The sequence below is a fragment of the Bufo bufo genome, chromosome 3 (assembly GCF_905171765.1).
Source record: "Bufo bufo chromosome 3, aBufBuf1.1, whole genome shotgun sequence".
Lineage (NCBI taxonomy): Eukaryota > Metazoa > Chordata > Amphibia > Anura > Bufonidae > Bufo > Bufo bufo.
The window spans coordinates 567,556,101-567,572,068 of NC_053391.1; the positions used below are offsets into that span (position 1 = coordinate 567,556,101).

Here is a 15,968-nt window from a genome sequence, read left to right on the forward strand (position 1 = left end):
TTAATATCGGAAGGTAATAATTCCCCTGGCGTCACCAGAATATACACACCCACAGCTGAAAATAAAAATGAAAATTTTTGCCGCTAAAAATGTAATGCCTTTCAGGAAGCAACAAAGCAAAATTCAATAGGGAGGAAAAGGTTAAACTTAGAATCCCCCCTCCTCCTCACTCCCTGGCTTTACCCACAGAGGGCACTAGGACCCTGCAGACCTCTACTATAGGCTGTGTTACGTCAGAGGGCTGGACAGAACTGCCAGTCTCCTGTGTCCCATCTCCCTGTACCTTAAAGGAAAAATGCTGCTGTCTGTCCCTCCAAGGGCAGGGATCGCCTCTTTCAGCTATACCAGGAGCCATAAGAAGGTAACCCTGCTGACCATACTTGTCTTGTACCCCTGCTCTACCTGCGCACTCGCACATTTACTGACAGGCCTGTGCTAGCCCTTTAAAATGGTTCACAAATGATTTGTCTGGGAATCAGTTTACCCTTGTAGAAGGCGGGGGACTTATTGGTGTGTGGTGCACTTCTGTCAGTAGGTGCCCGCCGGTCGGATCACTGCATACATGTATATGGGGCTGAGCAGGAAGCCGACATCATTGCCTTCATGTACGTCTTGGCTTTGGTTACAATATAGCCAAACCCTGCCAAATAGTAGAAGTAGATTACGGTATATTGTCAGCGTCATTGTGTGTCGTGCGGCTGTGTGGACTGTGCGGCTTGCGGTGTGTGATGTGTGCGCCTATGGAGCTGGATGATTTGGAAGTAACATTGAGAGAGGCACAGAGGAAGGGCATTCACAGGGAGAGAGGCGCACCCAGAGGCAGACAGGAAAGAGAGAGAGAGGGAGAGACACAGGCTGTGCAAGTAGAAGACACACAACGTAAAAGGAATAACAGTGTGACAAAATAGAAACTAGACAATGTATCGAGAAGAATAAAGACTAGTGCGGACTACTGTGTGCATGCTGGCAACGGCACCGCAACACAGATTTATAACATGATAGCAAATAGACTTACGGAACCGATGCTACATAAAGAAAGGTTAAGGGTACCAATGTATCATCTACAGGGCAGCACGTGAGGCCTACTAGGGGCATTTCCCCCTGGATCTAAAAGAAGATGCAACCCTATGAATTTATCATCGTATCGTCCAACCCTGTGTTATCCATGGTAGCAAATACTGCGGCAATAAAAGGGTCAATTACTTAGATTCTCAGGGAGACTAGATTCAAGGGCGTCAAGTGCGTCCTATACGTATGTATGGATGTGTATATAAAAATACTTCACACTGTCTTTTTAAACTGATGTATCTTCTGAATAGGTCATCAGTACTCGATCATTGGGGGTCCGGCACGCGGGACCTGCGCCGATCAGCTGTTTGAGAAGGCTGACCTTTTGGCAGCTTAGCCTAGGACATGTGACATCACGTTCATTGGTCACATGGCGTAGGCGCAGCTGGGGCTGAGCTGTGATACCAGGCACAGCCGCTGTACAATGGACGGCGCTGTGACTGGTGAACTGTGAGAAGGCCGTGGCGCTACTGCAAGCACCAATGCCATCTCAAACAGCTCATCAGAGGGGGTTCTGGGTGTCGTACCCCCACCAATCAGATACTGAAGACCTGTTCAGATAGGTCAGTGATGGCTAACCTCCGGCACTCCAGCTGTGGTAAAACTACGACTCCCAGCACACTCCATTAATTTCTATGGAGTTCTGAGAACAGCCAAGCAAGTGTACATCTTGGGAGTCGTAGTTTTACCACAGCTGGAGTGCCGGAGGATAGCCATCACAGAGATAGGTCATCAGTATAAAAGTATCGGAAAACCCCTTCGAGTGATTTAGGTGTTCTAGTCATAAATATAGGCGCCGATTTCTCAAACTGGTTTTGTCTTTATTTTGGTGTAAATGGTGGCTTTTCTGTCGTTTTACTCGTAAGACAAATTTATCAACAGTCTGCGACAGGCCAAAGTTATTTTTTGTGCCTGCTAAAAGGCCATTTCAGAAATTCATAAATTTTTGGGGCTTTCCAGTGGAGTGTGTTGGTTTTTGGCCTTATGTATTATTGGGACCTTTGGAAAAGTCCCCCAAAATAGACACAACTGTACTCCTCTCCTGACCTGTCATAGCTCTGGCAGTGAAAATAAGTCAGAATGTGAAAGCTTGCCTGTGCTAAATTTATCAAGTTCTGTGTGCCACTTTCATAAATTTGGTGCATGGACCAGATAGACATAGGCATACGGCCATCCTTCATATAAGATAGGGCCAAGGGCTATCCATAGTACTCAGTATATTGGGCAGACTAGATGGGCCAAATAGTTCTTATCTGTCGACACATTCTATGTTTCTATAGACAAGCGTGAAGACAAACATCAATTCGGCCCTTGTTGATAAATCAGGGCCATAATGTTTCTAACGCAAATATATAAAACAGTACAAAAGTACCACATATAATGCAAATACATAAATCATTCAATAATTTTATACTGATAACACATACATCTAAATACATCTGGATCATATTTCAGTTTAAAGTCTCACTGAGTTTTCAAAAAACTTTTGATATGGCATAGAGACTTATCAAATGTTTTGATCGGTGGGTAGCCAAGTGCTGAGACCCCCACCATTTCCTAGAACAGGGATCAGCAACCTTCGGCACTCCAGCTCTTGTGAAACTTAATTTCCCAGCATGCTCCTTTCACTTACTGTATATGGGAGTTCTGAGGAGAGCGGAGCAAGTATGTATGCTGGGAGTTGTAGTTTCTCAACAGCTGCAGTGCCGGAGGTTGCCTACCCCTGCCCTAGAACGAGGAGAGATAAGCGTTGAATATCATGCGCTCTGTCCTCACTGCAGGAGAGCATGTGAGAAGGACTCAATAGAAATATGGCCCCATTTCACTTCTGTACCATGAGCAGAGAGAAGTGATCGATTCTCTCTCTTTGATCTATGGGGATCTTAGCACTCAAACCCTCTACGATCAAAAACTTTGACATGTCTGTATGACATGTCAAAGTTTTTCTCAAAAATTAGCGACTCTTTAATAATTACCTTAACATTAAAGAATAATTACACCTAAAATTAAATGAAAACTCTAGTCCTTAAAATGTCTTCTTCTGCCTAGTTTCCTAGGCCCCAATGCAAAATCTGTAACAGGGTTTTCCAATTATCACTTACCATTTAAACTACTGGTCTGCTCATATGGAAAGAGGAACATTTTGTGCCCCCTCAGGCTCCAGGACCCAGTTACAAGCACAAACCTTGCACCCTCTATAGTTATGGTCTATCTATGCACACACTTCTTGCACAAACTTTTGCCTTCTCTTTAGACCAATTGGTCATGTTAAAGGGATCCTGTCATCAAGTTTATGCTGCCCATACGAACGGCAGAGTAAAGTAGAGACAGGCGAGTTGATTTCAGCGGTCTGTCATTTAAATGTTTAAAAATAAGTGGTTGCCGAGAACCAACAACACAATCATTGCAGACGGGGCCTGGAAAAGAGTCACGGACACCTGAGAAGAGTCCTGGTTATTCATGAAGTCCTGCTCTCCTGCCCACCTGCTGATGATTGACAGGCTTCTACCTAGTTTTCTCCCTTTCTCTCTAGGAGAGAACTGCCAATCATCCGCAGATGGGTGAGAGAGCAGGAGATTAGGAATAACCAGGACTCTTCTCAGGTAGATTTGACTCTTTTCAAGGCCTGGGCTGCAGTAATTATGATGCTGGTTCTCGGCAACCACTTACTTTTAGCTCATGAGTGACACACCGCTGACATCAGCATTTCTGTCACTATTTTATGCTGCCCTCAGTGAGGTCAGCAAAAAGTTGATGACAGGTTCCCTTTAATGGTCTTCCAATTCGATAATTGTCTTATCTGCCACAAAATGTACCTAAAGCTTCATGTACAACCACTCATTAGTGAAATTGTCACAACCATAAAATGCCTGTACAAGTGGATGTGCTATAAATCGTCCATCTTCTCAATTCAACTAGTAATACAGTACAGTAGGACGAGTCGGAGGACGACTAGTTACATTTTATTGTGTGGTTTTATCATTTTGTGTTTATTGCCTTGTGTGTTTGCATTAGACAACTGTTGGCACAAATGCTTAGAACTGTTTATATCTTCATCTTACACAACTCTTTACCTGTGTACGTTTTATTTCACCATGATTTTAGAATGCACCAAAGTGTATCTCAACCTGAGATCCTCAGGGACATTACAGACCTAACATGGCTTGTATTCTATGTGGGAGATCTATCAAAACTGGTGTATAGGACAACTGGCTTAGGGCTCTTTCACACTTGCGTTGTCCGGATCCAGCGTGTACTCCATTTGGCGGAGGTGCCCGCCGGATCCGGAAAAACGCATGTGAACTGCAAGCATTTGAAGACGGATCCGTCTTCAAAATGCGTTCAGTGTTACTATGGCAGCCAGGACGCCAAAAATCGTTCCGGTCCGGAACTGAAGACATCCTGATGCATCCTGAACGGATTTCTCTCCTTTCAGAATGCATTAGGATAAAACTGATCAGGAATCTTCTGGCATAGAGCCCCGACGACGGAACTCTATGCCGGAAGAAAAGAACGCAAGTGTGAAAGGGCCCTTAGTTGCCCATAGCAACCAATCAGATTCCACTTTTTATTTTTCACAGCTCCTTTGGAAAATGAAAGGTGGAATCTGTTTGGTTGCTATGGGCAATAAAGCCAGCTTTCCGTTACACCAGTTTGATAAATCTCCCCCTACGTTTTTTCCTTGAATATAGACAAAAATATACCTAGCTTAGGCCTGTGTTGAGAAGTTGAAGACCTCTAGCCATTTTTTGGTCATATTTCTTTCTAAATTGGTCTACTGGTGCGATGTTTCAAATCTCTGTATAGATAACATTTCATTTCAGCTGTAACATAAGCAGTACGGTTGTCTCATTTATGGCTATGCTGTGTATGTTCAAAGATTGCTCTACAGCAGGGGTGCTCAACTCCAGTCCTCAGGGCCCACCTGCCGGTCATGTTTTCAGGATTTCCTTAGTATTGAGCAGGCGATTCATTCAGGTATTCATTCTAATGGGATATTCCGATATTCCCAAATCCTGACCGGCAGGTGGGCCCTGAGGACTGGGGTGGGGGAACCCTGCTCTACAGCATCTCCTTTATTCTTGTGAATATGCATTGTAGTAATGTGAACATCAAAAAGATACACATTTCATATCGTAGACTCGGAGGCAGCTATGATGTGATGTGCTCTAGACACTTTTGGGGTCATTTATGAAACTAGTGTAAAGCAGAACTGGCTTAGTTGTCCATAGCAACCAATCAAATTCCACCTTTCATTTTTGACTGCTCCATGAAAGATGGAATCCGATTGGTTGCTATGGGCAACTAAGCCAGTTCTGCTTTACACCAGTTTGATAAATAACCCCATTTGTCTTACATAGGTGTTGTACAGTGTCAACAAGGTAGACCTTAAACTGAGATTTCAGCACCATATGGATGTGTATACATGTTCTTGCACATTATAGTCTTAGAGAAATAGGTAGACGTCTCTGTGTCAGGAAAGGACATTGTGGTTAGAAATTGTAATTATTATATCCTTTCCATCTGAAGTGTATGTAGTGGTTATTGCAATATATCATGGTTTGGTTTCAGGTATATGTGATGTCCCTCCAATGGGCATGTGCCCAGGTTTGCCCATTGCTAATGCAAGCCCTATTTATATAGCTATATTGGTGTAATATATGGTACTGTGCAAAGGTTTTAAGCAGGCGTAAAGTGCTGCAAAGTAAGAATTCTTTCAAAAATAGAAGTGTTAATTTATTTTTATCAGTTAAAAAAATACAAAGTGAATAAACAAAAGAGAAATGTAAATAAAAATCAATATTTCTTCTGACCAGCCTTTGCCTTCAGAACAGCATCAGTTCTTCTAGGCACACTTGCACACAGTCTTTGAAGGAACTCAGCAGAGAGCTTGGTCCAAATATCTTGGAGAACTAACCACAGATCTTCTGTTGATGTAGGCTTGCTCAGATCCTTCTGTCTCTTTATGTAATCCCAGACAGTCTTGATGATGTTGAGATCAAAGCTCTGTGGGGCCATATCTTTACTTCCAGGAATCTTTGTTCTTCTTTACACTGAAGATAGTTCTTAAAGACATTGTGGGGTTGTTGTCCTGCTGCAGAATACATTTAAAGGGGTTATCTGACTATTTGTAACTGATGACCTATCCTCGGGACACCCGCTGATCTGCAGTTTGAGAAGGCCTAGCACTCCTCTGATCGCCGCAGCCTTCTTGCAGCTTACCAAGCACAGCACCGTACATTGTATAGCGGCCGATCAAATAGATAACCCCTTTCATTTTAAACTGTTAACACTTCTATTTTTATGGGCGCCCTCGGACAAGACTCCCCACACGGACTGTGGGTTCTTCTTTTGTGTGGCATCAGCACATTTGGTAGTTCCGTACCACTGACGGGCTCACCATCACTAGGGGACATCGTTACCCCCCGGCATTCTCCTTGGTCCAATGATGTTTAGGAATTGTTGTCCATTCTTATCAAGCCCTGGGAATAATTCTCCTGATGAGTATTGTATGAAACGTGGCACGTCGGGAACTATCCTATAGGGTTTATCAGGGATTCCGTCCGGACTAGGGACAGGTATCCGGACGGGGTCGGCCCTTTCGGGGCGGGTGCTCTGTGTAGGTAGGTAGGTAGGGTTACCCCAGCCCCCCTCCTGTGATTTAGGGGTTTCTAGGGATAGTTGTTCCCATCCTATCTGCACTGAGCGCCTTTCACAGTCACTTATAGTCCTTCACGACCCTGTCGGACTAGAAAACTACGTTTCAGGGTTTCTTGAGGGATGCCTGATCGTCCTCAACGGCAGCACTTCAAACTGGTAAGACTGTTCCTTTTTTATTACGTATCTTGCCTGTATATGCTATAGGACTTCAGGTGCCCTGCAGTTCCAATATTGAATTCTAATACTTGGCGTTTATGTGTTTTGTCTTTTTTGATAGCTGGTATTACCCAGACATTTTATTGTATTCTTTAAAAGTTATATTTTAGCTTCCTTTTTGCCCCCGTTTGGGCCTTTGATTTATTACACTTCTATTTTTGGAAGCATTCTTACTTTGCAGCATTTTTTTCCACACCTACCTAAAACCTTTACACAGTACTGTATCAGCTACTCATATCACTAATAAATTCTTTATTTCAATGGTAACTAAATGTTCTCTGCTGTATTGCAGCGCTGGATTTACAAGACAAATAGTAGGTTTAGATGAACAGCAGCGGAGTGTCACTTTACATTGGGGAATACCACAATTTGCAGTTGGATTAAGTTAACTTAATATGATATGTTTTGTAGAGTTAAGGGTTGAGTAACCCTCGATATATTCAATGCTATGTTGTAACGGGGCTGACATTTCAACTTGATAAAATCACTGTCAGAGGGGCGGAAAGCAACGTAACACTAGTAACATAACGCTGTGATATCAAACTGAAATCAACAATCCTGGCTCACCAAAAAGGTCCAAATGCCAAATAAATGACATGTCACAGGGAGAACCCAGTGGGAAGTAAGCATATTGTGCTGGAAGGAACGGTGCTGGCAGGCGCACAGTGATGTCATTCTACAGACCGCTGGGAAAATCCCATGTTTTAGTCAGGGTCCAGATACTGAGCCTAGTTTTCCAGAACAAGATGAAACACTTTATAGTCTTTATTTCTCAGGAAAATGAGGTGAACCATAATGAGGTATTATTTTCTTTGATCCATGATAAACCATTGGCAAGGTTACAGAATGACGAAGAAGAAATATCTATGACTTTGTCTCCATGTTGGCACTGACTTCATCTTGTCCAAACGGAGTCCACTTCGTTCCTGGTTGTCCTTTTACTCTTTATCTGTCCGTAAGCATGTATACTGTATATGCTGCACATGTTCCCTTAGTAGAAGACAACCACCACACCACTAGAAGTCCACTCTCTTCCAGCCTCACAACTACATTCATAAATCCTGATTGATCAAAGTGTGCTGTGAGAGAAGGGCTCTGTATAGTTTGTCACACAAGTATACATTTGCTTCCTGCTTTGTATACTGGTATATGGTATATACACATATATCATTGTAGGGAGCAGAGTTTTAAAGAAACCTATCTGTTGAGTTGTGGGAAAAAGGCTTAGAGGGACAATTATCAAGTTTGATTCGCCAGTTTTGTGGCGTAAACATGTTGCAAGTTATGCCCGCGTGCAACATCTGGTGCATATTTTTCTGACATTTGGTAATCCTCGACACTTTTAGAAGTAGAGTGAAAGGTAGGTCAGGATTTCAGATTACACCTTTAAGTCTCATTTATGACGTGCGAGATGTACGTGTGCACCACATTGCTCTTGTACCAAATATATTATTTCTCTGCTTCATTTCATAAATTTGGCGCAAAACAAAGACAGACTTAAAACTGACACCAAAACCACCGCAAATGATAAATTCCCCCCTTAGTTCACATCTCAAATGAAAACATATGTCACTAACCTAATATTTCATTTTTTTTATACCATATCCTTTCCTAAAATAGTTTTGTAAATGACTGAGATAGCGGCTATATCATGAAGGATTGTAGAGTATATTCCAGGGCTTTAGTTACACATGAGCAGTGGCGAGGAGCAGGGTTGTCACTCTAACCAGTGCTCCCTGTCATAGCTCCTGTAAAAATGACAGAGTTCATAGGGTTCAGAAGAGCAGAATACAAATCCTATGAGCTGTGCACACATTTATGTCGTAAAGATCCACCCATGGACAGTAAACAAGGCTTTTACATTATTATCAGAGGCTCAGTGCATTTTATATGCATATTTAGAGATTATTTTCTTGAAAAGGGGGACTTTATGCTGCTAGAATTTAAGCGTCAGCTTCATAGAGGGTGCTCTCTTTTAAAGGGATTGTATAAGGGTACACTTTACCTCCATAAAAATACCAATGTATATTTGTATATTCTTATTAGTAAGAGGGAGTAACAATATTATACAGTGTATGATCTCTCCTACCTATTAACAAAGCTCAAACCGACCTCTAATAAAGCAGCTCTGTCTGCCCTTCTCACAGCAGGAAATCGCAGAGCAATGAAAAACTAAACGACATCACCGTGTACGCAAACTCATCTCTCTGGGCACCTTTCCGCTATGGAGCCAATTGACTATAATGGGTCCTGGTTGCGCTGAGGCAGATTTCGGCTATGCCGGATGCAATGAACATTTTTTAGCTAGTGTGAAAGTAGCCTTAGGAAACTTCCTAGGAGTCACGACTGTTGCTGTTTTCATTGATCCCTCTCCATAAAATGTACAAGAGAGTACAATAAGTAAATTTTTTCATTTTTGTTGAACATGTCCTAATATTCCTAATAATACATCTTATCTGTGTGCTGTTTACAGAATATTTCATTAAAGCATAGCTCCGGTACAGAAAACTGTGGGGACCTAGACCCTTATGCCCACTAGAAAAAAGCTGCTAAAGCATGTAAGAGTGACTAACCATTGCGACTTCTATCTGCTACTCTCGGCTGAAAACGGCAAACAGACTTGCATTATAGTCTAATAATCATCTTCATCTCTTCTGAGTAAAGGCAGCAGAAGCCAAAGTGGTTCTAGCTTTGTTCTAGCAAATGGTGTAGGTCTCAGATCATGAGACCCAACCAATGAAAATCACTGAAAAGTTTTTTTTGAAGTTCAGTGTTTGCTTTAATGTAGTTGCCTCATCGGACGCGACCCAGTCCAAACAATCATCTGATCAGCCCATGTCCTGCTCCCAGCACCCCTGACAAACAGCAAAATGAGAGGTCCTGCTCCCAGCACCCCTGACAAACAGCTCACTTTGCTGGCTGATCATTTTCCTTCTGGGAAAATCTAGTATTACACGCTCGTTCCTGATAATTCCCCCCTGTAAAGACTCTCATTTGTCGAGCGATCACATCTTTCATGTGGCACCTAAAATCGTTGTTTGGCAGTAGCACATCGCCCTATGAAAACAGGGATGAATGGGGATGAAATCATCCAGAGGGAATGATTGCTCCATGTGAATGCAGAAGAACCATTCCCGATCATTGCCCATGTAAACAGGTCCTAAGTCTTTCTAAAGATAGAATAATGGTTAGGCTACTTTCACACCTGCGTTTTTGCTGGATCTATCAGGGTTCAGCAAAAACGCTTTTGTTACTGATAATACAACCATCTGCATTCGTTATGAACGGATCCGGTTGTATTATCTTTAATATACCCAAGACGGATCCGTCATGAACTCCATTGAAAGTCAGTTTTCTATTGTGCCAGATTGTGTCAGTTAAACGGATCCGTCCCCATTGACTTGCATTGTGGGTCATGACGGATCCTTCTTGCTCTGCATCCCATGACGGAAAGAAAACTGCAGCATGCTGCGGTTTGCTCTCCGGTATGAGAACGCAACCAAAAGGAACGGAATGCTTTTTGGAGCACTCCATTCTGTTCAGTTACGTTTTGTCCCCATTGACAATGAATGGGGCCAAACGGAAGCGTTTTTTTCCCAATATTAAGACCCTATGATGGATCTCAATATCGGAAAAAAAAACCGCTAGTGTAAAAGTAGCCTTAATTAGAGGAATCGTGCACGGTGTGGATGGTAACCCAGTTAGAAAAGAGCAGGAGACATCAAATATAGTTGTCGAGCTTTGTGATATTCCTTTTACAACATGGGCTGATGTGAATGCAATATCAAAGGATTGCCTATAGGAGAACATATCTGTATACAAACCCTTAGAGAGAGAAAATGCTCCTACAATGAATATGGATCAATAAATGAAACCCATAGTAATCTGCAGTGATGTGAGGGAGGCAGAGAACAGAAGGCTCCGGTCACATGCCTGCCAGTCAGCGTGATTCTGGCACACAGGAAATGGGCTGCACACGGCTCTGGGTTTTCTGCCTGATGCAACTGTGCAGTTTTTATAGAATAAACTCATTTTTACACAAATAAAATGTTATTTTGTTGACTGAATCAATACTCACCTCACTCCACTAGGAACTACAGGCATAACTAATGTTAATTCTTAGCTTTTGGCTGGGTTTTCACTTTAAAGGGGTATTCCTATCTCAGACAATAGGGGCATATCGCTAGGATGTGCCCCCATTGTCTGATAGGTGTGGGTCCCACCTCTGGAACCCGCACCTATCTCGTAAACACAGCCGGCAAAGCGAAGGAGGGTGCACCGTGCATGCATGCCTGCCCTTCATTCATTTCTATGGGGCCACCGAAAATAGCCGAGCGCTGTCTCGCCTATTTCCATCGGCCCCATAGAAGTGAATGGAAGCAGTGGCTGCGCAAGCGCAGTGCGCTCCCATTCATTTCTATGGGGATTCCAAAAATTATTTTCGGCGAGCCAATGGGGACGCTTGGGCACCGCCGTCCACCACTTTGCTGTCTTCATTTTCATCTGCATTTACAAGATGAGACCCGCACCTATCATGCAATGGGGGCAAATCCTAGTGATATGCCCCTATTGTCTGAGATTGGAAAACCCCTTTAAAAGAAAATCTATTGAAATCTGTTGTAGCTCCTTCAAGAGGGATAGCAACTCTTGGTTTTCCAGAATTTTGATTTTGCAAAGAAAGGCCTTTACATTTTCACAATAAGCTCCTCTGACTGGTATGGTGCTGTAGCAGAGCACCCATACTTCTGCGGGACCCCACTATAGCTCAGTGTGCTTCCAGTTCATCCATGGCGTGCTCCATCAGACACCGTATTATACAGGTATTCGACCTTTGGAAAAGTTAATTTGCAGTAGAAACAGAAATACCTCCTAAGATGCTCGACTCTTGCTTTATTTAATCATTCAAGCTTAACGCTTTATTGCCTGACTGTACATCCTGTTACATGAGTTGAGATCCGTTCAGGGCTCTCACAAGCGGTCCAAAACGGATCAGTTTTGCCCTAATGCATTCTGAATGGAAAAGTATCCGCTCAGAATGCATCAGTTTGCCTCCGATCAGTCTCCATTCCGTTCTGGAGGCGCACACCAAAACGCTGCCTGCACTGCCGCAAAAAATGTGAAAGTAGCCTTACTTTAAACTGATTTAAAGGCTATGTTTACCATGGAAAAATATTTTAGGATTAACACTTAAGAAACTTTTTCAATAGGTTTTGATTACAAATGTCCAACCGTGTTTCTATGCAGACTTGTGCATCTCATGCAGACTTGTATCCTTCTATGCAGACTTGTGCATCTTATGCAGACTTGTATCCTTCTATGCAGACTTGTGCATCTTTCTAGTAACCGACTACAACCCGATTCTGACTGATCCTGCCATCATACTCTCCTCTGTTTGTCCATTACTAACTGCTAACCGACTAAATGTCAGTGCAAAGTAGGGGATATGTGGAAGGGAATATGACTGTGGGCTCCGACTACAAAGATTGTGTAGTCTGTTACCATGGAGACGCATGGTTCTGCACTGAAGCTGTGGACACACAAGGGGAGGACATTTTTAATCAAGATCTATTGCAGAGTAGCTTTATTCTTCATTTATGTCCAATTTTGCATCAGCATAATAACATTACAGTGGTAAATTCTGCCCCAACTGGTGTCTGATTACCCAAACTAACCGCATTATTAGGGTCTATGAAGCTGTTTATTCTGGTGACCAGACACAGTCAGATTGGGATTTGTGGCCATAAAATGAGCGCAGAAATTCACGTGTGTAAAATTATTCAGACAATTTTAAAAAAAGGTGGCTTTAAAGGGGTTGTCCAAGTTATATTTATTGATGACCTATCCTCAGGTCCGACACCCGGCACCCCCACCGATCAGCTGTTTGAAGAGGAGGCGCGCGCTGTGCCAGCGCCGCCTCCTCTTCGCTGTTTACCTTCTCGCCGTTGCATCTGCAGTGGTGAGCAGGTGTAATTACACCCAAGCGTCTCTTTGAAATGAATGGGACGGCTTGGGTGCATTCTGCCTCGCATGTCCTTCTGCAGCAACAATTGAAGGATGAAAGCGTGCATGTGCGACCACCTTAGTGGGTGGACGTGCACATTAATAACTAACAACACCAGGCGGCACCATTGTGATGAAGTAAAACGAATATCTCAGGAGTGGAGCATTTTTGTAACAGAAAATAAATTATAAAAGTTAAAGCTAAATCATAGTGAAGTAATATTTCATTATGGCACAGTCCCTTTAAGTATGTAAAATGTAATATGTAATTCAAAATGATATAATTCAAGGAAGCTTGTTACTGGGGATGGCTGCATTATTTTTCCTTTTAGGGTAATAATAGGTTTCTCTCAAGGTTCCCTCGCATTCTCCTCCTCTACCAAAGGCCCATAGAGACAGCAGCATGCAGCAATTACATTCTAATTAAACGAGCAGCATGTTATAGACTGTGGGAGAAAAACTCCAGAATACGCAGCTAAACCTAAGGCCACTGCCAGATCTGAATGGAGACTAGCCCCCTGAACGACACTGCTGTCAAGTACTCAGCCCCTTTCCAGGCGTCCCCTAGAACTGGGTACAGATCACGGTAATGTTACTTTAAAGGGAATCTCTTACCAAATACTGCCGAGTATATACGTAAGAAAATGAGATCCGGCAGGTGCAGCTGTACCCACAAAACAGCAACCCGAATGTGGACCAATGTGTCTGATTGGCATATACTCAGCATGGGCCATCAATGTCTGATCAGCGCGGTCCGACCCCCCCTGCTGATCAGCCAGAAGCCGGTGCCAGCTCCGTCCATTGTATAGTAGATGGAGCAAGTTGCTCCCATTCACTTCTATAGGAGCAGCACTGGAGAAACCATCTCCGTCTATTAGGGTCCATTCACACGACCGTAAATGTTTTGCGGTCCGCAAATTGAGGATCTGCAAAACAAGGGCACTAGCAGTGTGCATTCCGCATTTTGCGGAACACACACAGCCAGCCCTACGATAGGACACGCTCTATATTTTTGTCAGGGCCGCAGAACAGAACTACGCATGCGGCCCCGTTGAAATGCAATTTTGCCGGATGGGTGAAGACCCATAAATACGTTGTGGACGGAGATGTGTAGTTCCGGTGACAACTTACAGAGCCAAAGCTACTCCAGAACTCCAGAACAGCTGATCGGGGGAGGGGGGGGGGGGTTATTGATGGCTAATCCTGAGAATAGGTCATCACTTGTAAAATCCTGGACAACCCCTTCAATGAGCAAAACTATCCATAACAACCATGTAAAGCGGTAACTCCCCCCTTATTTTAATTCCATTTGCCATCTTTACTCCTCATGTATATGGTTGTATTACGAATCGGTAGATGCTCCGGGTCATATGCAGCCATAATATGGCGCCTCTAGAAGTGTACAGGAGCCTTACTGTCCCTCTTTTTCTGAAGGATTCTGTATAAATCCAACAGAAAAAATGCATGCTATATTGGATGCCAATATGGTGGCACCAGGGCCGTAGCTACAGGGGAAGCGGCTGCTTTGGGGCCCTGACCCAGAAGGGGCCCATCCAGGAGGAGGAGGACTAAAAGACTTTGTCAGGGCCCCCTCAGCAGTATTACACACTGAAATGATATACAGTGGCAGTATAGACAGTGTAGAAAACGGATGGAACAGCTGCCGGGCCTGGTCTGAGAGAGCCATCTTTACTAGCCACAGGAATGGGGGCGGCAGGAAAGGAAGGGGGTGCAAAACAATTACTGGGGGAGGGGGGCCACATAAATTTTTTTGCTGTGGGGCCCAGTCATTTCTGTGTAATAAGAGATTGCTGGGGCTCAGTGTGCTGCCATACTGCTTTTGTGTTACCATGTAACCACTGAAGCACATAGGAAGGTTTTCATGTATGAACTGCATCTATCTATAGGTACGAATACACTTATAAACGCAATATACAATAAGTATAGGTTTCCTTGATATTTTAATGTCATGTTTGCACATATACTGTATGAACAAGTACCGCCTCTAGAATTAGCAATTGATATATACGGATTTAACCAAAAAACGCACATTCCCTAGTTATTGCTTAGAAATGGTGACATGGTTAGCGCCGTATATTCTCCACTAAAGAGGTTTAAGAAGACAACTCATCTCTTGAGGACTGCAGTTGTCAGGTACATGACGACTGCTTTTTATATTCGAGAGAAGATAATTTGTTACCAAGCAGGGGGGTGCAGAGGTAGCAGTCACTACCGGGCCCAGGAGCCTGAGGGGACGTAAACACCCTTGTGGTGCATAAGAAGACACTGGCATTATAGAAAGTGCATGATGGTCCAGTTACACCTCTGGCTGGAGGGAAGGGCTTAGGTCAAGAATTTGGCATAGGGGTGGCGTTTTGATTTTTGCCTCAGGCAGCATGAAGGCTATGTACTTCCCTGGCCACAAAGCACTGAGGGAAGGGGGGCCCAAGCTCAACGTCTGCACCAGGGCCCATGAGCCTCTAGCTACGCTCCTGCTACCAAGAGACCCACCACTTCACTGCAATGTTCTGAAATGTCCTAGGGTCCAAAAAGATAGAATTAGGGCTCATGCACACAGCCATAGCCATTTTTAGGGTCCACAAATTGCAGATCCGCAAAACACGGATACCAGCTGTGTGCACTCTGCATTTTGTGTAATGGAACATACGACCCGTAATAGAACTATCCTATCCTTGTCCGTAATTTGGACCAAAATAGGACATATTCAGTTTTTTTTTTTTTTGCGGGTACCACTGAACAGACATACTGATACGGACAGCATCTTTTGTGGCCCCATTGAAGTGAATGAGCCCACCTCCGACCCGCAAAATATGCGGATCAGATGCGGACTAAAAGAATGGACGTCTGCATTAGCCCTAAAGAAGAGGAGCTGAATCTACCAGCGGAAGGGTTAGCCACTGGGATTAAGGGTCCTTGAGAAATGAAGGTCGTGGAGTGTCAGCTTCTTCCCTTATGTTTATGCCCCAGTGATCACCTTTTAAAGCACAGATGCAGCATCTTAA

General features: G+C 43.6%; 1 protein-coding gene across 2 annotated transcripts in view; it reads left to right on the forward strand.

Annotated features, from left to right (window-relative positions):
- The first annotated feature begins 253 nt into the window (after window positions 1-253).
- Window positions 254-15,968, forward strand: part of RBMS2 (RNA binding motif single stranded interacting protein 2) — a 90,376-nt gene continuing 74,661 nt past the window's right edge. For both annotated transcript variants that reach the window (XM_040425620.1, XM_040425617.1), the window contains exon 1: window positions 254-361. In XM_040425620.1, coding sequence (XP_040281554.1) covers window positions 296-361 — 66 coding nt within the window. In that variant the 5' untranslated portion in view covers window positions 254-295. The remainder of the gene's footprint in view (window positions 362-15,968) is intronic.